This window comes from Microcaecilia unicolor, chromosome 11 (assembly GCF_901765095.1).
Source record: "Microcaecilia unicolor chromosome 11, aMicUni1.1, whole genome shotgun sequence".
In the NCBI taxonomy this organism is placed as follows: domain Eukaryota; kingdom Metazoa; phylum Chordata; class Amphibia; order Gymnophiona; family Siphonopidae; genus Microcaecilia; species Microcaecilia unicolor.
The window spans coordinates 38,344,377-38,370,218 of NC_044041.1; the positions used below are offsets into that span (position 1 = coordinate 38,344,377).

General features: G+C 40.5%; 1 protein-coding gene across 2 annotated transcripts in view; it reads right to left on the minus strand.

Annotated features, from left to right (window-relative positions):
* Positions 1–245: 245 nt before the first annotated feature.
* The window catches only part of ZCCHC8 (zinc finger CCHC-type containing 8), a 43,993-nt gene continuing 18,396 nt past the window's right edge, over positions 246–25,842 (minus strand). The window contains exons 5-14 of one of the 2 annotated variants that reach the window (XM_030217542.1): positions 16,357–16,434; positions 13,461–13,564; positions 11,397–11,465; positions 11,207–11,267; positions 9,768–9,910; positions 8,047–8,195; positions 7,072–7,196; positions 4,763–4,849; positions 3,645–3,762; positions 246–1,592 (exon numbers count right to left, since the gene is read on the minus strand). In XM_030217542.1, the coding sequence (XP_030073402.1) occupies positions 943–1,592; positions 3,645–3,762; positions 4,763–4,849; positions 7,072–7,196; positions 8,047–8,195; positions 9,768–9,910; positions 11,207–11,267; positions 11,397–11,465; positions 13,461–13,564; positions 16,357–16,434 (1,584 nt within the window). In that variant the 3' untranslated portion in view covers positions 246–942. Of the gene's footprint in view, positions 1,812–3,644; positions 3,763–4,762; positions 4,850–7,071; positions 7,197–8,046; positions 8,196–9,767; positions 9,911–11,206; positions 11,268–11,396; positions 11,466–13,460; positions 13,565–16,356; positions 16,435–25,842 lie in introns of both variants that reach the window. The other variant, XM_030217540.1, reaches the window with a different exon arrangement.

A 25,842-nucleotide genomic window follows, 5' to 3' on the forward strand; every position in this document is an offset into this window, starting at 1 on the left:
TCTTCATGGTTTCTCTTGTAGTTCATTAGAAGAAGCGATAGTGTGTCAGAAATCAGTTTTTCTCCAGCTGAAATGTTTTTTTTCCAGCTGATACCACTGTTGTACTGCATTATACGGTCATCAGTGCCAAGAGACAAGGAACAATTCTATGTTTCTACTGCAAACATGGTTAAGTTCAATTGGCAGAGTCATTCAAGCTTAGAATCTATTTAACAATCACCACTCACTCTTAATTCAGGTTCCAATAAATTTAAAACATAAAAAACTCCTTTATTAAACTACTGTACACAAAAAAAAGACCTGTACAGTAAGTTTACACAAGGAATGGTATTACAAAAAAGTAGGCATGGTATTAAAAACTGACCCATGTGAATCATTTATAAAAATATGTAAGATGGTCAAGCTAACTGACAATCCCTGATTATTCCTTTCTGATTGCTGGAATATAAACTAAAGATGTTTAAAATGTCTGAACTTTAAAAACACTGAAACTTTTAACTTATGTATAGCGTCATTAGGTAAATGCATACAGAGTAACTCAATGTTCAATTATAAAAGAAAAAAAAATACACACCACTTCACCTGAAATTCACAAAGTGAAAATAGTACAAAAATTAAAACACAGAAAAACAAGGACATGGAGTCATCTCCCTTTCCCTAGCATTTTTTTTCTTTGCATAAATGAGAATAAAATTTACCATACACTCAAATGAAGGATGGATATGATCAAAACAAATTAAGAGTCTCTTTTCTGTCTCATGGGAAGCTCTGCTCAGACTAATCACATCTGTTAACACTCCCAACACTGGTGCTGCTCATTCTAATTTGCTCAGTGAAACTTTTCAGACTGGAGAAAGACAAAGAAATATGCCTGCTTACCAACATTTAACACAGAGGTGGGCACAAAAACAGATTCTTCTCCAGTGCTCCCTGCAATTCATCCTAGAAACTCTTTTTGCCTTTCTGCATGTTTCGTGGGGAGTTCTTTAACAAGCTTCTCAGTCTCAGGTAAACTCCGGTGGATTCTGCCATGTTATCGTATTCAAAGGGCGTTATTCCAACAGCAAACTTACTCATATCAGGGATATCAGAATTTTGGGGAGAAGATGCGGCAACAGTGGCTATTTCTGATGGGTCACCATTCTGTCCATTTGTTTCCAAACTATGTGATACAATAGTGTCATTATCCTCTGTACCCTTCAGGTTCACATTACTACTCAGCGCTTCCTCATCGTTTATACAAATCAAAGTGTTCTCTGACTTGGAAGGATTACTCTTAGGAAGTTCATTTGAAGGTGTATGCACACAAGTGTCAGGTGCTCCAGGTTCAGTTACACCCTGCTTTATCGCACACATTCTTCCTGCCTGAATATTGTCCAATTCTGTCCTACCTGGTGAAGATGCCACAGAGTTCCCAGTCAGAGGTGTGTCAGCAGGCATGTCTGAATCACTGTTTGTACTTTCTGCTTGCTCAAGTGCAGCCCAAATCAGTCGCTGTTGCTCCTCCAGCTCCTCTAATGTAAAAGTATCTTCATTATCCATGACAGAGTCCATTGCCGTGGTTTGTGAAACTAAACGGCCTTTTTCATATGCTGCAAAAGAATCGTGGGAAGGTGTCAATGGTGGTGTACCCTTAGGAAGTGGTGGAGGAGTGGGTGTGGGAGGAAGAGGTGGGGTGAAATTGGGAGGAGTTGATGGAGGTGTTCCCTGAGGTAAAGGGGGAGGGGTTGCAATTACTGGCGATCCAGGAGGCAGCGGTGGCTGAAACTGAAAACTTTCATAGCCTTGAGAACTGTAAGAACTTTCCAAATCTAGAATTGAAAAGAATAAAATGGCTTGATTAATAATGCAGAAGCCTTATTATTCTTTCAGTTTTTCACTGTGAGTTTTCAGACTAAACCCCTGTAACTCCTGGTAGTAAAAACTTGCAGCTGCACTACCTGATGCAAACAGATAGTGCCACAGCAGCACTGTGAAATTTCAAGTTCTGGTGCTACAGGATTCATCACCATGATATGCTGCCTCCAACACAAAAGTTGGCAATGATGGGGCACCAGTTTTCTGTGTGCTCTATTTTTCACAGGATTATTGGTCCGTAAAAATATCTTTGTCTTCTCTATTGGTTCAAGTCAGGAGAAGGCAAAGCTTCTGGTTCTATTACCCAGAAAATTAACTGTCCTAGTCATAAATGAGATTTTAAAGGACATTGATAGAAAACCTGTAAGTTTTCCAGTATATTCTCCATTTAAAAAAATGTGTAGAAACACAGAAGTTTGGCAAATTGGCAGATTTTTTTTTTTTTTTTAAGAAAAATATGGTGCCTTTAATGGGCACAATCTGAGATGGCATAAAATACACTAGCCTTATGACAGCATGTTTTAATTTTTACATGGTAAAAATGTGTTTTCTGAGCTCAGATACCACCATGTAAAATTTGGAATGAAATGAAAACCTCAACCCAGGAAAAGGGAAAAAAAAAAAAATAAAAAAAAAAAAGAGTAGAAAAAAAGGAATGCTAGTAAAGAAACTAACACTGGCATATTCTTGAAATTTTGAGAACAGCCCGGTTTCCTCCAATTTAAAATAGCGCACTCCTGATGTTTATTCTACTGGTGGATATATGATAATCATGAAATATTTAATGCACTTAGAACTCTGATGTGACTAACTTCTGAAAGAGTAGCAGCCTGAGAATCAGGGAAACCAGGGTTCCAATCCCACTGCTGCTCCTTGTGATCTTGGGCAAGTCACTTAACCCTCCTTTGCCTCAGGTACAAACTTAGGGGTCCTTTTACTAAGCTGTGGTAAAAATAGGCCTTCGAGCATTCTTATGCAGGTCTTCCCCATATGCTAAGGCCATTTTTACCATGGCCAAAAAATGGCATTTTAATATTTTTTGCATTAATGACCATGGGCTAAAGTTCCCATTAGGGTACACAGCATACAACGGAGAGGGTCAAAGTACACAACAAAGCAATCTAGAAAAAAAGTAAAAGGTACAAGTGTGCTTTATTAATGACACAACACGGGCTGTGTTTTGGCATAAAACAATGCCTGCCTCAGGAGTCGATTCAACAGGACAGCATGACTTCACAATTCTCAGAGAGTTAACAATGGAGAAGGATTTGTCACCAGAATAAAAATCCAGAGACCGTCCAAGCCCTTGTCAAGTGGTTTCCAGATCCTGCGCAAATATGCCATTAGGGTACAGCCATTACCACATGCACACTCACCACCACCCATTTTGTAGGCAGTCAGAGCTCCTGCAGTGTCTGTGTGCTAACCAATCACAGTGCAGGAATGCCCACTCTATGCTCCTGACATGCCCCCTCAAAAAAAAAAAAATCAGCGCACGCAGATTTCCAATTTACTGCAAGACGCCCAAGTGTGTCCTGTGGTACTCCATTTTTTGCTGAGTTAGGTGCATGTTAGCACCTAATGCAGCTTAGTAAAAAGACCCTTTAGATTGTAAGCCCTCAAGGGATAGCAGTATCTGAATCTAATTGGGCGTGAGCTAAATCCAATCTGCTTCCCTTTCCAGAATTACATTATCAATTAATTCAGAACATTAATAAGTAAAAGCCTCTGACCATGTCAAGAAGAACTCATTATTAAAACAGGAAATGAGGTTGTGAACGTTATACCAGAATCAATATCCATATCAATCGGGGGATCGATTGTACTGTTTCCAGTCATTTTTTGCTTCTTTACATTAAAGGGGCTGGACTGAGATGAAGAATTTCTTTTATTGCTCACTTTTGGCTAAAGAAAAGAAAAAAACAAAGCAACAGGTTAGCTAGCACTTTACACTCCTCATATGTTAAACACAATCATTGGTGCCCTTGAACACAAAAATACAGTACTAAGATCTCCAACTTGTCTTATTGAGAGGTTGTATGAAATGTCTACCAAATGACCTGTAACATTTGGATCCTAACGTAACATTGCAGAATTTGGGCATTTTTCAGACATTTCCATGTGCTGTTTTTTTCAGCAGACAGTGCCTACTTTGGCAGGTAAACAAGGAGCAGCTGATATCATCATCATTACGACCTGCGCTTTGCCACAGCAAAATCATCTCTGGGCATTCTCATGTCACATTAACATTTTGGGAGATGAAGCGCTCAACTGCAATCTTCAGAATTCCATAAAACAAGGATTTTATTTCCCCAGATTGCTTTAGCTTTCTTCTGAGGAGGGCTTTGGGGCATGATGAGCAGTTAAACAAATACAAGTTTCTGTTTTGGCTGCCTAGTATCCTCCAGTTTTTGGCCATCTATTCATTACCTGCTTATTACCGTGAACCATGAGCAGTTCTGGACCTGAAATAGTCTTCACTTGCAGGTCACAAGTTTATTATTTTTACTTTTTTTTTTTTTTAAATTTTTAATTCCCTTTGTAGCCTAGATACTCCACGGGAAATCCTTTGGATTAGCAATAGAGTGAACACTGAACAGCAACTGGATTACCTTAAATGTTCAGATACAATAATAATTCTTCCAGTTTTAACTTTACATAGTACTGTTCTCTCTCTTTTTAATCAATTTATCAAGAGAGACATCAAGAAAACCTCAAAAAGGAACCCTGAGGCTACTATATTTCTGGCCATACTATCTTTGAAAGCGGGTTTGATTTTCAACACAGAAGTGACAGAACAATCAACAGAACATCAAAGCCTACAGATCAGCTACTATAGTCCTAGCAAAGCCCTCTTGTGATTAGATGCAAAAATAATCCCTTGTTTACCTAAAAATATACTCACTGAAGGAAAATTAGAAGTAAGGTAGTGCGCAAACACATCCTTTTGATGACATGACTGCATTGGAATGGAACCAAACAGTCTCCAGTCCTGAAAAAGAAAAATGATAGAACTGATAAGACCAATTTTGCATAAAAATATTGCAAAATGTTTTAAAAAATAAACGCAAGCACATGCGCTTCTATATAAGGATACGAGTAAAAGGTAATGCTGAACCTAAAAATAATTTATGTTCTGCTGCCATAAAACCTCCAAAATAAAGTGGTGTTATGGTAGGGATTTGTATTAACTAAGGCACATGACAAAAAGGCATACAGCTTATATTTTGGGGAAAAAGCATCTCAAAGCACAGTCCTATATAATAATTCTCACCTCCAACGTTCTATGCTTGGGACCGTGGCTCCCTGGCTGCAAGTGGTCTGCGAGGCAGACACGCACGGACGTCACTGACGTCAACACAGCTGATTCCAAGGCAAGGGGAGGAGTAGGGAAACACACGCAGCGTGTTTCCCTACTCCTCCTACTGCCTCGGAATCAGCTGTCACCCCCCCCCCCCGCGCTATGGCCCCCTCGAAACCCACCCCCTCCTGCGAACTTGTCGATCCCCCCCCCCCCGGAACGCTGAAAACTGCCGCCACCGCCGCTGTTGTGCTACCTTCCCTTCCCGTAGGTTCTTCAATCATCTTCTTAGAAAGTTTAACTCCGTGCGTCTGACGTCAGATGCACGGAGTTAAACTTTCTAAGATGATTGAAGAACCTACGGGAAGGGAAGGTAGCACAACAACGGCGGCAGCGGTAGTTTTCGGCGTTCCGGGGGGGGGGGGGGGAGGGGGACGACAGGTTCGCGGAAGGGGGGGTTCGAGGGGGCTGTAGTATGGGGGGGGGGGGGGGGGAATTGCCTGCCTAAGGCCCGTTTCCTTGCCTACAGAAACGGGCCTTTTTTACTAGTTTATGATAAAAATAGTACAACAGTTTTACTTCTCAAACACAGGGCCTGCTACAAACAGGTTGCTAGCTTCCCTTATGACCCTAATAGACCACTCTGATCTCTGGCTGATTTCTGGATGGTTCTCCCACATCCCTCAAGGGTTCAGTGGATGCTGCGCAGGACTCTTGCCTTTTTCTACCTGGCCCTGTGTCTCTGGAATCAACTCTCACTCAACCTTCATGCTGAAGGAAGTCTGAAAAGGTTCAAAGTCTGTTTGAGAGCTCATTTTTTCTGAATCGCATTTGAAGGCCAAACTCTGTGTTGATAAGACGACTCCTCCACATATGATTTTTTTTTTTTTAATTTTTTTGCACGTGTCTATTTGCTCGAATGGTTGGGTTTTTTTTCCTATTTATATTAGAGTTCTGTCTCTTTCTCAGTGCTAGTGTTATTTTTTTTTATTGTACATCGCTGAGATCCTAATGGCTAAGCAGTATATCAAACTGAATAAACTATATAGTATACCTACAGATTTGAAATATGAAACTGGGAAATCATTAATTTGAGTCAATGATGACTGTAGACAAGCAGAGAGTAAAAGCCTGCATTTCTCAAACTCCAAAAATCAGTTACTGAAACTTGAGGTAAAATTCTGTGTCAACTGGTAAACACAAAAAATTATCAGCATACAGCCTTCTACAGAACATAAAGATATACTTCTAACAGAAAAGAAAGCAAAACTCAAATAAGGATTTATCATCAGAAATTCTCAAACTGGATTAGTGGCTTGTAATTCTGAAAAACAAATTTCACAGTGAGATAAAAGACGATATCCAACAAGAACATCAGCGTGTGTCAGTAGCATTACATTCACCAGTTCTATACCCACTTGACTATCGTCACATCAGAAGTGCTGAAAAAAGTTTCTATGCTTATATATGAAATAAATGAGCTAACGTACACCTAAAATAAATTCGCTGGATGCATTTGGATCGGATTTTAATCCAGTAAGCTGAGCCAAAAAAGTAACATTAAAGTAATGGGTTGACAACTGATATTACATATCCACAATACTAAGTGTCACCCAAAATTGGGAGATTCATATGGATAAGCAGACATACGGGCATGAACAGGGGCTCTTACACTAGTGCAGGGAAACATGTCTTAAGTGTCAAATTTTAGATTTTCTGTATGTGCAAATATACAACCTGACAAACAAGCTTAGCAGCCTTCACGGTCATTGGCGGCCAACTCACTTACTGCTCAAAAATTCAAAATCTCACACCACTGCAAAAAACAGTAGTTATAAGGCATACCTAAATACACACAGTGAAAAAGTTCCCATCTAACTATAACTGCATGCTCAATGGAGTACAATGCTTACATCTGCAATTCCTCTTGGAGCAGAGATATTGAAGCCAGGATAGTTTACTAATTTGGATATGTCATATGTCACACATCTGGCTTTTCCACCAGACTCTTCAGCTTCAAGTTCACCATCACTGGTATCTGTTGAAAAGCACCACATCTATTAGAACCGACAGTGAGCAGCAATGACACAAAATCAATTGCATTACAGTCTTCACAGTCTGGGAAGGGATAAAGAGTTTTGGGGAGTTCCAGTCATCATGCACCACCTGACCACAAAGTTCCTGAGAGAGTCCTGATGTATGGTCAAAGATTGTTGCTGCCATGATGGGGAAGGGGGGAGCTAGGCTAGTTAGGAAATGGACATAAAAACAGAAGAGAAAAGCCTCAGCAAGTTATTATAGAAGGCACATTACACTGTAGCCCAACAAAGGCTGGCTCCTAGGAGCTAGGAGTTCAAAATGAAGGAGAAGAATGCCCAAGTCCAAAAAAGGGGATTAAATCATGCTATATTTTGTAGAATTGTTCAACAGTTGTGGTTTAAAGCAGTGCTTCTCAAACTTCTCCTGGAGGCTCACCTAGCCAGTCATGTTTTCAGAATTACCAAAATGAACATGCACAGGGACACATCTGCATGCAACAGGTATCACTATATATGCAGATTTCTCTCATGCATATTAAGACAATCCTGAAAACCGGATTGGCTAGGTGTGCACCCAGGAAAGGATTGAGCAACACTGGTTTAAAGCATGGCCCAGGAGCAAGATTTTTGTGATGGTGGCTTCAGCTTTTTTGGGTTGTTTCTTGGATATTTGATTTAGATATATGAACAGAACTTCTTTTTGTGAATACCAGAGGTTACAAGCTTTGACAAAATGAGTACTGTACAAGTACTATCAGGGATGAAAAGAATGCCCAACCATGTTAAAAAGATGAATGTGTAGAGTTAATTCCTTCCACCCAGCATTCACTCAGCAGGAAATAGCTTCACCTTTTTCATCACCATCATACAGAGCAAGCCCCGAGTTCTCCAATTCAGCTTCTTTCAGCCACCCTGGTGGGTAGCCCAGCTGTCGCATGCGATATATGAAGGGTGGAAGATTATTTTCAGACAGACCGAGTGCATCTTGCAGTTCCTCACTAGACATAAAAGAAATTAAGAATGAAAAGATGCATGTAATAAAGCTAGAATCTTAAAACCTCTAGTTATTTTGGACATTTAAATCTAAGAATGTTTGAGTAATTGACAGAAAAACTTTGCAATCTTTTTATTAGCAAATTAACAAACATACAGAACCATAAAAGCAATAAAAGCCAGTAACATTTTTATCCCCCCAAAATTCCATCTCCTACCCCCTTCCCCTTCATACGTGGTTATAGATCTATGGCAGTAATAACAGATGAGATGATACCCCCAGCTAAGTGGAGTAAGTTAAAAAATGACCACTCTAGTTCTGTAATAGACCCCCTCTACCCAATCCCCTCCTAAACCCCCACAATACATCAATGCTTACAAACCCAGATGGGAACAAGGGCACTGGGCTCTAGATTCAATATTAAACTACGGGTTCTCATTGGTAGCACTTGGATATATCCCAAGGTTTGTAGGAAACCTTTTCTTCTCTTGAATGTTAACTTGTCATGCTGGAATTCCATCACAACAATGAACATAATTTGTTCTTCCAATACCAAAATAAAGGAGGAATATCTCCTTCCCAGTGGTGTAAGATACATTTCTTTCCAACTATAACTGCCTTATTTATAAACCATTTTAATCCAACCCCTTCTAACCCAAGGACAGCCAACTTCCCAAATATAATACCCACTGGGTTTGACATAAGTCTCTGACCCAGCAATTTTCCTAGGTAATGAAAAACTTTTGCCCAATAGGCTTGTATTTCCGGGCATTCCCATAATGTATCAAAATATAGTTTAGTCGCACTTTAACAGCTAGAACAAAGAGAGGCTGGTTGAAAACTTGTTCGATATGGTTGCTATTGAGAATAGTAAGCCTTATGAATTATTCTAAATTGGCATTTTTGTAATTCTGTGCTATGCACAGCCTCAGGTATCTGCTTGATCAGGAATCTAAGGTTAAGAGCATGAACTCCCAAACTCAAGTCCACAAACCATCTCTCTAGAAGCTCTTTCGGGGGAATGCGTATTTAACGCTTTATGATAGAGGAATACTGACCCCTGCTCTGAAGTGAGAGAGAAACATTTTAATGAAATCTACAGTTAAAGGAAAATTCCTTATCCACAACAATGAACAAGGGCTTGAGGTACAACATTCAATGTTTTGATTAATGTATGGTTTCCATTTAATTTGTTCATTTGAAAATTGAAGCCCCCATTATCCTATTTTTTTAAACATAAAAAGGGCTGTTTACTAAAAATGTTAGCATACATACCTCCCATTAGTGCATTGCTAACTGCTGTTGCACCCAAAGGAATAACACGGGATACACACACACGCACGCGTTTCCCTCCCTCACGTTCTGTTCTGCAACCTATCATCTGCTGGAATAATCAGTGGCTGTGCTCCTAACTTGATTTCTGTTTTTGATACCTAAAACTCCCATGCTATAAATACCTATGCAGACTATGCAATGGCTTCAATTCATATTAAAAGGAGAAAAGGTTAATTCTGCCTAGTCTCAAAATGACAAAAATAATCAAAAGCAATTCTTTAAAAGTTTTTGTCAAGTTTACCTAATGATGCCTGGCTTGAATCGCCCAAACCTCTCTTCTACTTCCTCTGCATGATAACGTTGCTGATAATTCTGATTACCCGCTTCGCCACATAGTTCCATGAACTCCTTTCTTTTGCCACTAATGCGAACAAGATCTCGTGGCTTAAAGACAAAGAGTCAGAATAAAGCATTTTTACCTTTTTATTTTTTTTTTTTTACTTCATATACAAGTGTCATATAGTCCCCAAGCTAGTCAGCTATACTTACTTTGCATAGCAGTCTCAAATTCTGACATTAGATAGCACATATAAGGGGATTAAAGTGAAATAATTATTCTTCAGCAAGGGGCCTACTCATTAAATCAGTGTGCCAGGCACCTCAGTTACAGGAAAGCCTAAAGTACAAGAGGACAGCTGTATCCTGAAAGTGAAGGCAAAGAACCTGTGTTCTGGAGTCATCTGAGGAGAACTGCACATATGTGTATAAAGTACATTGTGATGAGGCAGGGAACTACAAGGTCCAGATTGCACTGCAGCAGCAAGAGAATCAGTCAGGGGGAGGACTCTAGCCAGGAAAGTGCAAAGCCAGCAGTTGATTGGGAAACTGAACCAGGTGTGAGAGGGTTGCAGGCAGCTTTATTAAGAGAGTGGTGGAAAGCTGTAGGGGGGAGATGGAAACACTGGGGAAGCTCTCTCTGGAAAAGGTGACAGCTCTGAGAAGGAAAGTAAATTCTTTTGTTTCTCTGTTTGAGTTTGAGGACCCGTCTAAAGTTTGAGAAGGGTTTAAGAAGCAGGCTCTGAGCAGAGTGTTTTTGTTATGTTTGACTTGAAGAAATGTTTATGTTAAAGACATTAATAAAACCCTTAATTGCAAGAAGCCTGGTGTTAATAAGCGTTTTGTGAAGGGAGAAGAGGAGACAGAAAATTCCCCAGTGTTTGAGAGAGAATCCTGGGAGGTACCAAGAAGGCTAGCGCCCAGCAGTGACCGTGTGTGCGGAGGAAGCTAAGCCGGGTCAGCCCTGGCCGGAGTCTGGAAGGGTGACCAGCTTCACAACATACATACTCTTAATGTTTATAGATTTACACCTGCTCTTTAGCATGTACAGATTTTCTGGATTAATTCACATGCATATAGCTGAATTTTAACATGTGTGTGTGTGTGTTTCCTTCCACTCTGACCAGGTAAAGCTGTGCATGTATACACATACTCTTGAATGCATTTTAGGAGCACAGTTCTAGAAAAGCCTATATTTCCCCACAAAATACTTTTGAAAATCACTCTAAAGGACAAAATGAAATCTGTGGCAAACTCACAGCTTTAATCTCATAAAGCTGGAGCAAAAGAAGTGTGGGCTGTTCAACAATGCTAACTGCCTTCATGCTCAGAATCACTTTTAAAAGCTTATGGAGAACAAAACACTCACCTACAGCTTACGACAGAGGAACACAGAAAACATACCTGTGGACAGTCTCTTAACTGATGTTCTTCAGAGCCACAATTAAAGCAGTTAGCTTTTGGCCTGTTCAAGACACAGACATTTGCACTTTAATTGTTTATAATGCACTGACTTTTTTCCATTGCAAAGACAAATTCTGCAAAGCAGTCCAATGGGATTATTTTTTTTGTAGAAAATAAAATAGTTACAAACCTTTTGGTCTTTACTTGCAGTATATCTTGACCCTCTAGAGCCACAATCTGCGTAAAAACTTGCTGATATCTTTGTAAGAGCCATTAAGGAATTTTTAGGAAGAAAATTTCTTTAAAAACATTTTCGCAAACTTGGATATTTATTACTTTTCTACACAAACCAGCAACAATGAGGTGTGATTTTACAACTTCTCAAACTTAGTTTACTTTAAGAAAAACTTCTCAAGATGAATATTTAAAAGACGGTCTGGGTTTGAGTCCTAAGCCTAGATTCTGTGCTTCAGGCTGGAGGTATTGTGAATGTCTCAACAGTGACATTTAGTGGAAAGATTCAGGATTAATATTAGCTAGGATCTGGAGACAGATGGCCGAGGACTGTCACTACAATGGCTGGGCTCAGACAGGACAACAAATGTATAGAATGTATAGAATGTAAATGTATAGAAAATCTCCACATAATGGTAAATGAAGGATCATGATGCTATAAACCCACAATATGATGTTTTGGAATGAGATGGAAGCAAAAAAAACCCCCAAAAAAACTGCTAGGTGAAAAAAAAAAAGATTTAACATTCAAGTGTTTTATGAAAATTATCTTTAAAATGACTTTTGTTGTTCTTTATTTGTAAATGTCCAAGATAAAAGTGGCTGATATTAAATTACAACCAAGGAAGTACTCCCTTGGTTGTCTTCCTATGCTCGTAGTGTTTCTGGTTCCACTACCTTAATAGTTGATATTAAATTATAATTCGTTTATTCACTCATTACTCTCTACTCCCAGCACTGATTAAAAGCACCTATTCAATTGAGAACAGGTATATTTTACCAATAACATTATACACCTGAACAGCTGTGCTGGCATAACTATGGGGGCCAGGGCACCTTTTTTCATGTTTGGTAGTCCTATCCCGCAGTACAGTCTTTTTGGGAGACGTAACACCACGAGTACCATCTTACCAGTACCATAGCCTCACAGGGCTGATTATTGTTTATTGCACCACAAGACTATGGACATTTCCAAAAAAATACATAAATTGGTGACTCGTATCTATACAGCAGCTAAGATTACTTTGGCCAAATACTGGAACCAATATGCTTTGCCATCAATGGAGGCTGTTTCTAAAAAGGTGGACTATTATTACTTGATATCCCAACTGATGGCCTAGAAATATGGCAAAATAGTATAAGATCTGGGACATCTACATTGCTTGGAGACAGAGTACTTTGGATGCTTAAGCTGTCTTGTACTGACTTGACTTGTTGGATCCGCTTTACATGACCAACATAGCTTATTTATTTATTTATTGCATTTGTATCCCACATTTTCCCACACATTTGCAGGCTCAATGTGGCTTACATTGCTCCAACATGATATCGTCATATGCTCATGCTGTGCTGGGGACTGAAAGTGTGTGTGTGTGGGAAGTTTGGGTATATACTCCTGCTGTAAGATTGCTCTTATGCTTGTGTTCTCTATCCTGTGTGTTGAACAAATAAAAATGGAAGGAGGAAAGCATTTATTCACCCCCCCCCACCACATGATCAGTCATATTTCTTTTTACCGCAATGATACAGGAATAGAGAGTTTGCTAATAAAACTATTTGCAGCATATGAAGTCCTGCTAACTCTGTGTCCTGCTAACAGTCCCTTTAGTCTTATCTTATCTGTACACTTCTCCTCCACTGTGAGCTCATTTCCTTTTATCTTGCTACACCATACCTGGAATAGACTTCCTGAGTCAGTATGTCAAGCTCATCTCTGGTCATATTCAAATCTATTCTAAAAGCCCACCTTTTTGAGGCTGGTTTTAACTCTTAACTCCTATTCACCTGTTCAGTACCCATGTTTGTTTTATAATTCTCACCTTAAGTAATTCCCTTATTTGTTCTGTGTCTGTCTTGATTAGATTGTAAGCTCTGTTGAGCAGGTACTGTTTCTTACATGTTCAGTGAACAGCACCGTGTATGTCTAGTAGCGCTATAGAAATGATAAGTAGTAGTAGTAGTCTATTTGCTTAACTATATTAAATATTAGGAAGAGGAACCTGATTTTTCAATAGGATACTTAGGTATCTCCCATCCATCTGTCAGATTAGGGTTTTCATTTAGTAAAGGCTGCCCAAGTTTATCAAGACAGAAATTGGTAAAATAGAGAACACTTCCAACAACCTGCACGGAAACAAACCATAGGATTAATGACGCGAATACACTGGTCTGATCATTTTGAAGCCACTTTGCAGAAACACAAGGATTCAGTTCTACCACCTGTTCTGAAATGATGCACGCAAACTGTATTGAATTCAGTCAGAATTGAGTAAAAGGTTTTTCATCTAACCTTCCCCAATATGGCACATGTCAAGCTCCTAAAAGTAGCAAACTCAGAGAAAGAATGCATTAAATACATTTCACCAATTTCTTTGACTGAGCAACCAGAGGAAAGCACGTGCAGGGGAATTCTATAAAGGGCATTTAAAATTGCAACACAATTTTGTTTATTTATTTATTCATTCTTATACTTATACGGTCTGTGCCCTGAAAAAGACAGGTACAAATCAAGGTAAGGTATACACATATGAGTTTATCTTGTTGGGCAGACTGGATGGACCGTGCAGGTCTTTTTCTGCCATCATCTACTATGTTACTATGATTCATTAAGTATAACATTTCTTAAAAAGGATGTTTTTAGTTATTTTCTGAAATGAAGGTATTTTGCAATACTTCTTGTTTCCATGGGAAATTAATTCTACCACTTAGAACCCAAATAATTGAATCCAGCAGTATAGGCAGATTTATAAATTACGTTTCTACAACTGGGTAGATTAAGAAGTAGATAACCTCTGGTTTCTGGTCTCGCATTTCTGACTGATAATTCAATGAAGTCTAAAAAAAATTCAAGAGACATTCTGAACAGTATTTTGAAATTTAAAATGCTAGTTTTGAAAATTAATCTTGCTCTAATTGGGAGCCACCAGTGTAGCTTTACAAGCAATGGGGCTAATCTTTCATATTTTGAATTTCTGTATATCAAACGAGCTGCCGTGTTTTGAACAGTCTGCAACAATTTTAGTATGTTTACTTACTATGTTGCAGTAGTATAGCTGGGATAAAGATCAACGAATGTACTAATTGACATGACTGTTTGGAGAAAATCTCTAATCCTTTTCAGTTTCCATAAAATTTTGAAAATACGAACTGAATAACAAGCCTACTAATGCCAATAACTGGGCGCTATCAATTATTGGCAACAATTTGGATTTACGAGCACATCTTGCTAAATGCTTTTCTATAAAGCTGAGTGTGCAAATCCTTCAGTGTGCAACTGAAAAGCCATGGGAGGAGCAGGGGCAGGTCAGAGCCATTCACTAAAGATGTGAGCAGTATTACAGAATTCGGGGGATCCGCACCAGGGTTCAGCTGGTGTAAATACTCATGCCTAAACGTTGGATGTGGATCCCGGTGCTATGTGCTTTTCTATAAACAGCTCACCACTTAAGAGTGCCATTTATAGAATAGTACTTGGCATGCATTTTTTTTTCAGCCCCCAAGTTTGGGTACCATTTACTGAATTTAGTCCTAGATGTGATCTACTTAGATTTCAGTAATGCCCTGATACTTTTCTCACACCAGACTCAAACAAGCTGCGCAGCTACAGTTGGTCCTAACATAGTAATCTGGGTCACAAAATACTTGATAACCAATGGGTGCTGTTTAAAAAAAAAAAAAAAAAAAAAGAGAATGACCAGTAGACTACCAGAAAACTCAATCTCAGTGCCTTTTCTAGAAGCTGGAAGGAGGTCTGTTCTCTCACTGGTGGTATGATGTCCTCTCCTGTCCCAAGAGCAAATAATATTTTGAAATGCAGCTGCTAATGCATGACAAATGCAGAATCCTGGCCATTCTCAACACAGAAGGAAGATCTCTCTTCATTTAATGTTTCAGAATAAAAGTCTTATCTAAATATTTAAAAAATAAGATGTTTAAAAATGCAATTACTTAGCATCCACATTTACATGTGGCATTTCCATTCCACTTTTAGTAGAGGCATTCTAATTCATATAGCACTATATACCAAATTACATACAGGTAACAAGTCCATGACTGAAAGACCTTACAATCTAGTCTCACTCACACACACAAGGAGTGACTCGGGCAGCATATACTGCAGCAGGACATGTTTATCTACTCCTACCTTAGCTGAGATAATATTTAACCATCTTTCCATACTCATGTGCAACTTTCTTTAAATCAGTCACCTTACTTTCTAACTCTTCCTATTGTCTTACCTATCTATATGTTACATCTTTGCTTTACCCTTCACTATCAATTATAATGCTCTATTAATTACGTATTGTGTTGACATTGTAAGTACTTTGTATTGTTATTTGAATATTTTTACTGCTGTAATTGTCTATTGCTCATGCTTGATCTATTCTTACTGTACACCACCTTGAGTGAATTCCAACAAAAAGGTGGTAAATAAATCCTAATAAATAAATCCATCTATATGGGCACCTGAGATGAGAGGTAAATTTGGCATTGGTTACAAGATGCAGCAGGATTTGAACAAGGGTTGTATCAAATAGCATATTTTACTATTTGACTGAATACAAATACTGAAAAATATTATTCGGCTGAATAGAAATAATGGACACCAAGCTTTAACATAATAATAACAGAAGCAATGTGAAATCAGAGATCAAGTGTTTATTTCAGTAAGATTTAGCACCATAGAGCCATGGATTATTTGTATTTGAATTTAGATCGCTAATCAGCAGAATAAGAATAATGTATTTGAGGCACAATTTGGGGTTGAATCGAATACGAACATCCGGTACAGCCCTAATTTGAACCCTGGTCTCCTGGTTCCTAAATCATTGCTCTAACTATTATGCCACTGTCTCCCTTAATTCTAAGCATTTCCTTTAATGGTTTCAGAACATAACTTTTAGAATTTAACTTACACTGAAGGCATCCTTTATTTTTTTCATTGTAATGGAGGTCTTTACTTTATCATCCTCTTCCATCATGATACTGGACGGCTAATGGAAAAGCACCAAAAAAGGAAAGGATATTGTTTTAAGAAACAGAAACTGAAAAACCAGTACCTAACTGTATTACTGTATACAACCCTTTACATGTGAAATTAAAACATACCCAGATACTTTCTGAAACATAATGCTTTAACTTTTTTTTTTTATGCATTTGACGACAGAGAATGACATATTAAAACAAACAACCTTGATTTCAATTAAGTTCAGTTGATCTCAAAAACCTAAAGTGACTTGCTCAGGATCAACGGCAGGCAAGAATCATGAACCTGCGTTGTAAGTTTTCTTCCGATTCCTTGTTCATTGCTCTAACCACTCTACGCCTCCTTCTACCTAACCCTCCTACCTCCAGATTACCTTTAGAAAGCAAAATTGAGGAGAGGAGATAGGATGGTACAAGTTCAAGGAAAGGTGAGAAGGTCTTACCTGATAATTTTCTATTAGTCCTTTCCACTATTCCAGAACCTATGGGATAGTTGTGTCCATCAATCAGCAGGTGGAGTTACAGAACCAAAAACTGAGCCAAGACATCTCTTTTTTGGCATCTAGTCCTGCTCCTTAGTATTTACATAGACAAGTAGTAAGGAGAAACTCAGAACAAACACAACCTTAAATAGCTTGCTAATCTAACCCTAACCAGATAAGCAGACATGCGTGGACCTCTCTCATCTCTAGAAAACTTGCAAGAGGACAAGAGATATGCAGGAAGCACCATGCAAAGTGACAGTCATTATCTGACCCATTACTTCGCATTGACTAAACATTTCATTTATTAAACTTTATATTCCACCCTTATCCAGGACGGATTCCAAATAAACATACACAGTCAACATGTCAAAACAATGACAGCATAAATACTCATAATATTGATCAATATTGACCATCTACTATACACTCATTTCACTCATCATACATTCAACCTAAATATCTCAGAAACCTCTAACAAGCCTCTAGAATAGTGGGAAGGACTAAAGGAAAGAAAATTATCAGGTAAGACCTAATTTTTTCTTCCATTACATATCTTCTCACTATTCCAAAACCTGTGGGATGCTTACAAGCAATGCCTAGAGTAGATGGAACCCTAGCCCCACTGTTCTGAGGCAAAACCTCAAAACAGATTTCCAAGCGGATTGAAATGTCCATCCTGTAGTGCTTGGCAAAGATATACAGTGAGGCATATTTTCAAAGCACTTAGCCTCCCAAAGTTCCATAGAAACCTATGGAACTTAGCCTCCCAAAGTGCTTTGAAAATATGCCTCAGTGTCAACCATGTCATCACCTTGCAAATATCCGCCAGAGACAGTAAAGTAATCTCCACTCAGGACGCTGCTGCATGCCTCATAGAATCAGCCCACAAGGTCTGAGGAGCCTGCTTCTCAGCAAGCAAATAAGATGAAGTAATAGTCTTCTTCAGCCATCTAGCAAACGAGGGCTTGGAAGCCATGAGGCCAAACTTCTGCTTACCAAAAACACAAACAACCAATCCGATTTTTGAAACTCGTTCGTGACTTCCAGATATCTAATGATGACTATAAGCACATCAAGAAGTTTCAAGGAAAAATGCCGAGCATCTTCGTCCTCTCTGCGAAAGGACAGGAGCTCAATGGATTGGACGAGATGAAATGCTTATCATATTTGGAAGAAATGAAGCAACCGTGGCAGGGAGACCCCCGCCTCTGAAAAGTGGAGAAAGGGATCTCAACAAGAGAGCCTGAAGCTCCAAAACTCTACATGACGACACAACAGCCACCAACAGCATGGTTTGTATAAGATCTTCCAAGAAGGCCTTCCGGAGTAGCTCAAAAGGAGGCTTCTGATGAGCCCAAGGACTAAATTAAGGTTCCACTCTTGACATGGCATATGAAAGGGAGGCCACAAGCATCCCACTCCCTGCAAGAATCGAACAATCTGTGTGAGCCGCAAGAGACAACTTCTGTAGTCAGCCCTTGAAACAAGCCAAAGCTGCAACCTGAACTTTTAGAGAACCCAATCCTTTCTGAAGACCTGCGCAATCTGAACAGAGAAGAGAGAAACTCCGTGCTCAGAATACCAACCCTTGAACGTCCTCCACATCCTCGCATATGCCGTGGATGTACAGAGTTTCCGAGCCTGAAGGGAGCCACGACCGAATTAGGCTAAGCAAAAAAGGGTGTGGCTCTTCCTTGAGATCTGGACCTTGCTTCAGTAGGCCACAGGCCGTGAACCTGGGAAGACGAGAAGATCCCTGTATCAGTTAAATCAGGTCCGTGTACCACAGCCTCTGAAGTCAATGCGGGGCTATGAGAATTATTCGATCCCGGTACAATATGATCCTTTTCAATATGTGGTCAACTATGGGAGGGAAAACACAGTCGATATGTCTCCGGCCAAGGATGCAGTAGGGCATCGATCCCCATCAAGCTGGTTCTTTTCCAATGCCTGAAGAATTTGTGCACTCTGGCATTCCTTTTTTGTCGCTATCAAGTCCAAAAGAGGAGAACCCCATCGGTCCACCATCAGCTGAAACTCCTGGCTGGATAGTTCCTATTCTCTCAGGTCCAAGGAGTGCCTGCTGAGAATTTCACCTCCACATTCAAAGGACCCAACGATGTGAGCTGCCAACAAGCGGAGAAAATTTTTCTATGCCCAGCTCATGAGGGAGGGAGGCCACCTCGACTGGACGGCTGCAGGTCTCGCCTTGCTTGTTGATATATACCACCACTATTGCACTGTCTGAGAAAATTTGGACCAGCCCCCACCAGAAAGGGAGCAAAGTCATGCAAGGCATTCAGCACTGTCCTGAGCTCCAAGCGATTTATCGATCACTACGACTTCTGTACCGTCCAGGTGCCCTGTGTCAGATGGAACCTGTAATGAGTTCCGCAACCCGTCTTGCTGGTATCTGTTGTTACCACCTCCCATTGTGTTATCAGAAAGGGAGCGACAATCACCACTGTATACTCTGTAAACCAGTGTAAAAGGAAGATGAAAGTCATACTTCTGTGACAATGGAGATCAGCAGCTGAGAAGAGATTCCTGTAATGGCTGCATATGAGCTCTTGCCCAGGGAACCACTTCCATTGCTGCCATCATTGACCTCAGAACATGAAGTAGTTCCAGACCCTGGGCGGGCCTGCCTTAACTAAGTAGAACACATATCTGTTGAACCAGCTTCGATCTTCTGAGTTCCGTGAGGAAGGTCCTCTCCCTTGCTGTGTGTCAAATAAAACATCCACATACTCCAGAGTCTGCGATGGAGTTATTCTGCTCTTCTCAAAATTCATCACCCAACCCAACGACTGCAGAAGACAAACAACTTTGTCACCACCATGCTCTCAGAACAGGATGAAGCACAAATGCTTCCCTGGCGCCAAATGAAAGCCACCACCATCACTTCTGTAAACATTCTCAGTATCATGGCGAGACCAAAGAGCAAAGTTCTGAACCTGAAGTGATGGCCCAGCACTGCAAAAGGTAGAAACCTCTGATGCAGTGGCCATATAGGTACATGTAAGTATGCCACCTTGAGATCGAGGGTGGTGAGAAATTCTCCCAACTGAACAAAAGCTATGACTGTTCTTAGTGTCTCCATGAGAAAGCGAGACACTTGGAGGCAATGGTTTAGACCTTTGAGATCTAAGACCACACAAAAGGTGCCTTCCTTTTTTGGGACAATGAAGTAGATGGAGTATCTGCCTTGTCCGTGTTCGGCCTGGGGAACTGGAATGGCCCAGAGCATCAGCAAAGAATCTACAGAGCCTGAACCTCAACCGCCTTGGTTCCCTTTCGACAAGAAGACTGCAAGAGAGGAGTGACTGGGCAGGAGAACTCCAACTTGTAACCTTCTGTAAGAATGTCCAGAACCTACTGGTCTGACGTGATTTGGCCCACGCCTCCCAAAACTCCTGATGATGTACCCCTATTGGAGGAAGAGAAGAGTGGACAAGTCTCGCATCATTGCAAGGCTCAGGAGGCGTTAGGTATTCTAGCTGATTAAGAGGAGGACTTCCTGTCTGCACAAAAGGAAGGACTGGTGTGCCTGAAAGCGGGACTTCTGACTATATTACCAACCACAAGGCCAGTACCTTTTGCTGTCTCAAAATCAAGAGCTCGCTGAAGACGGATGACCAGAGACTTTTGGAATATCCTCCGACAACTGCTGTGGCTTAGTTTCCCCCCAGTTCTTTCACCAATTACCAAGGTCTTCTCCAAATAGGCACTTGCCCAGTCAGGGCAGCTTAACTAGATATGACTGACGCTGCATCTTCTGTTCAATGTTCCAACCAGAGTCGCTGTTGTGCCGTGATAGCTAAAGACATATTGTGGGCCATAACCTGTAACATGTCATATAGCATCCGCCAGTAGGTGGATCCTGCTTCCAGCTTGGTGTTATGGCATCCGTCTTGTGTTGCAGACTGCTAATGATAGTTCAGGCTTTAGCTACAAATGAGCTGCACACTGACACCTGAAGGCCCAGAGCCCTCTTCAAAAGTATGTTTCAGTGAACCTTCTAGCTTCCTATCCTGTAGGTCATTTAGGGCAAAGCCACCTTCTAAAGGTGGTGTTTTAGTCACTTTCATAACAATGGAGACCACCCTGGGAAGCTGCAATTTCTCTTTCTCCTCTGGTATCAACGGGTAGAAGTCAGCCATTGCTCTTCCCACTCTCAGACCTGTGTCTGGTGAGACCCATTCTGCTTGAATGTCTGGATGCATCAGGAAAGCCTTAAGACCTCCAAGCCCCCTCATGATTTATGAAGATGGAACTCCTGACGCTGAAGTGGAAGGCTCCTCAGTGGAGAGCACTGCCAACGCCTCAGAAATAAAAAGTACCAGGCTCCTTTTTATGAAACTTCCTCAGTACTTTCAGGTCATCTCCCTCCTTCTAACAGCTCCTATGCATAGACCGAGACCACATCAGATAAGGAGGGAGAAGCAGACAGACCTCCAAGAATGCACAGATGAGGCTAAAAATGAGATCTCTTAGGAACTGGAGAGGCAGCAGGGCAAAAAACTGAAGCATCTAGCAGACTGTCCCTGCTTAGGCCTGGTGTAAGAGCATTATAAATTCCAGAGAAAACAACAGTCCTGATGCAGCTGAATGCTCTGTCAGGCCCCGAGGTTGTAAAATTGCGTTCTGTGCTAAACGTGTGATCAGAGGCTGTTCCTCATTGCTGGTCAGCCCTGACATAATGGTGTTCTCCTGCATCAAACTGCGCATTGGCCTTGCTGGAGAGCTAGAAGTCCATGGCATATTTGGATGCTGCGGTAAAGCCAAAGACGTGCTGTCGCTGCTGCTCACTTCCCGGCCTGCACGCACTGCAAAACCCCGACTCTGGCCAGTGGGTCCCACAATGGGAAACCGCTTAACTGCCTCCGCGGGAGTCAACTTTCACTCAGACTGGCACAAGCACAACACAGTGCTAAGCGTCATGTCAGAATCCCTCCAAGCATTTTTCAGTCAAATTTTAGTCTGACTTACCACTGCTGGCTCCTCCCAAACTCAGTCTCTACAAGTCTTATCCCAGATGAGAAAGAATATCCCAGAATCAAAACTGATACTGTGTACCACTCTCCAGTAAACCTCTTTCCTTTTCCTCTCTCTTTTTTTTTTCTAAGGTTGCTGTGCTCGAAAAGCAGAGCTCCACAGGAAACAGGGGAGAGGTAAAGAAGAAAGAAGTAAATTCACAGGGCACCAGAGACAGATCTGACTCCGCAGACTCAAGCCATTCACAAAGCTCAACTGGGGACCAGATGATCAATTGGACCAGGAGCAAATCACTCAGAACCAGAGACTGAAAAGTGTGACCATCCACCTGCTGGAGATAAAAAACTGAATTGAGATCTCTCTCTTTGCATCCAATCCAGCTCCTAAGTATTTTCTATCTCCACCTGCTGGTGGATGGACACAACTATCTCACGCATTCTGGAATACTGGGAAACTACGTAACTGAAGTATAATCTACCCCAGCGATTGGTTTTCCCTTCTTGAGAATTTACTATGGAGACAGCCTATAGAGAAAGACTGTCAAGAACTGCCCACTGATGTCATGAAGAGGGATGAGGATGATGGCCAGAAAGAATTCATATGCAGCAGCAGCATCCTGCCACTGGTAGAGTGCACCCCCCTCCCCCAATTAAAAAAAAATGCCCCAAGGAGCTTGCTTTTTTAAATTTTTTTTGTAAAGTCAGTAAAAATAATATAAGAGAAACGCCAAGACAAGTAACGTAAAAACAATTCTAAACATTGTACATCACTCCTGCACATAGCCAATTCACCTCCAACGAAAGGTAATGCTTCTCAGCCAAGTTCTTTACATTTTCTATGACAATTATAATCTTGAAAGATCCCAACTGAACAACCCCCTTCACCCAGGAACTTGTAAGTACATAAGTATAGCCATACTGGGACAGACCTTCAAGCCCAGCATACTGGGACAATCCTTCAAGCCCAGCATCCTGTTTTCAACAGTGGCCAATCCAGGTCATAGGTACCTGGCAAGATCCCTGAATTGTTGTCATCCTAAAATTCAGTTTACCATCACTTTCTCAGAAAAAACTATTCATTTCTTAGATGTGGAAGTGACAAAAGTAAAGAGTGGTTTTTTGACTAAAGTATACTCTAAACCTACTGACAGGAACACCATTTTAGAATATGGCAGCTGTCATCCCAGACATCTAAGAGACAGCTTGCCGTTTTCTCAGTTCCTTCGTTTCAGAAGAATTTGCACTTCCGACACTGATTTTGTTACTCAGTCCACAAAATTTTCCAATGAACTTCTGTCGCGTGGCTATCCTAAATCTGTTTTAAAACGTGCGTTTCGTCGAGCTAAATATAACAACAGAAACCTGTTATTGAAGACCAAAGAACAAGTTCATTCAGACGAATCAACTATGACATGTGTAATGCGTTTTGTTCCTAAAGGTGAAAGAATAACTAAGATCATTAAACAACATTGGGACATCATGCGCACACACCCTCTTTTCAAAGAGTTGGGAGTCAGGACAGCTTTTTCCCGGGCAAGGAATTTAAAGGAAATTTTAAGCCCTGCAATGTTACCAGTGACAAACACAGCAGAGCAGTCTATCAAATATGGTCATTACAAATGCAACAAAAAGAGTTGTAAAACCTGCGAGTTAACCATTGAAACAGATAGTTTTTGCCATAAGAATCACATTCATAAATTACACAGTTATACCACCTGTCAGACGACTCATATTGTATACAGCATTCGGTGCCCTTGTGATAAAATCTATATAGGAAAATCCAGCAGGTCGCTTAATGCCCGTATGACTGAACACAGATCTAGAATCACGGCAAGAAACATAGGTGCCCCACTAGTGCAACATTGCATCAACAAAGGTCACACTGTAGACACGTTAAGATGTCAAGTCATAGAACATGTGACTATACATTCAAGGGGAGGCGATCGTAATAGAAAGTTGTCACAGCGTGAATCTTACTGGATTTTTAATTTAGATACAATCGAGCCAGGAGGTTTAAATACGTATATGCATTGGGGTTGTTTTCTATAAGGTTGCAGCGTATAACATATAGCCGATTCACAGATGACGCTTACGTTATTAATGACGTACGGGAAGCACATAGTAGTTCCGGTGTTGATTTTTTACATAAAAAAAGAACGCCGCCGCCATTTTTTCACCAAGATAGAGCGAGCATAAGACATACCAGGAAGCTGGAACCGTAAGTCTTGAGCTTAGTTTTTTAGGAGGAATGCATTTAGAGATTACACATGTATCAACATTCTTGTTGTAATTTTTAATTTTCTTGTTATATATTGATGGCTTTGCAGGATTATCCCTTGACAAAGCAATCTGGCGAAACAGGTCCTGTCGGGATAACGAAAGTTCCTGGATGCTCCTCATTATACTCACAAGATACATGAGATAAGTTATTTTGTTGATTGATTAGTGGTAGTTCAAATAGTTTTCTTCCTACCATTATAAGTGTGTGCCCTAAGTACATCTCACATGATATCTTTTTTCATTAAAATTTGGACGGAGGGGGTAGTCAATGATTAAAGACTGCTACGGCTGACAGACAAAAGTATTTTGTCATAACATACAGCCAAATCATTATCTATGAGACATCCCCCAAATTCATGTTAAAAAGAGACATCCTCTAAATTCATGTTGTATTGTACTGCGTGACACCCACTTATCTATTTTTCTACTTTTTGCATTTTGTTGCTGAGTTTTGATAACTTAACAAGTAGAACGCCTAATTCTTTTTACAGTATCCTAAAAATAAGCAGTGGATTTTCCCCAAGTCATTTTAATAATGGATTATGGACTTTTCTTTTAGGAAGCTATCCAAACCTTTTTTTAAACCCGGCTAAGCTAACTGCTTTTACTACATTCTCTGGCAACAAATTCCAGAGTTTAATTACATGTTGAGTGAAGAAATATTTTCTGCCATTTGTTTTAAATTTACTACTTTGTAGCTTCATTGCATGCCCCCTAGTCCTAGTATTTTTGGAGAGTAAACAAGCGATTCATGTCTACCTGCTCCTCTTTTGAGAGCAACAAGTATGCCCTCTTTGATGGTGGCCAACACGATGGGCGAGCAGAGCCAAAGTGATATTTCCTCCTTAATGAAAGAAGGAGCTAAGAGGCTTCCTGAATGTATTTATGGGGGGAAGGGGAGGTGGTGCTCAGAAATAGACGAGTTGTATTACAGGCATCTCTGAGCCCTGTGTTACTTGCCCACTCCATAATTCTGGTAGTCAGACTTAGATTCCACCAAAGTAATTTTGTCCTCTGGGTTTTCTAAGCACAGGAAGTCTCCTGTTGCATCATCATTCCATCAGCCCAATAGCAGAAAAATGATGCTGTAGAGGTAAAGGGAGGAGCTGCTTTAGGACCACAGGATGGTGCATCAGAAACAGTTGAGTTTTACCAGAGTTGGAGTGGATGTCTCTCTCCCACCTGTTCCCCCCTAAAGTTGCAACAAATGTACATATTTGTAGGATGATTGTTAGGATGTCATCTTTGTTTAGCTGTTTATTGCAACTATATAAATTTTTAAGGAGAGGCTATATTCAAGTTTTGATTGTTGCAGCTGTCCAGGTCTTGCCGCACCTAAGTGGAATCGACATTTTGGTCATCATGCCGTGGCTTTCTTCAGGGTATGCTGTGAGGTCTGTAGTATATATAATGGATCCTCAGATTCTATGGCCTACCCAAGATCCAAAAACCAGGAGTTCCACTGAAACCCATTGTAGGCGCAATCAACTCTCTAACGCACCCTTTAGCACGCTAACTAGCTTGAAAATTAAGAACTTTGATGACACAGCTTTGAACGTCAGAGATACTGCCCATCTAATAGAGATCATTAATGGCCTACGACTAAGCGACACGGACATTATTATTACGCCAGTTCTTGCATGCCGCATATACC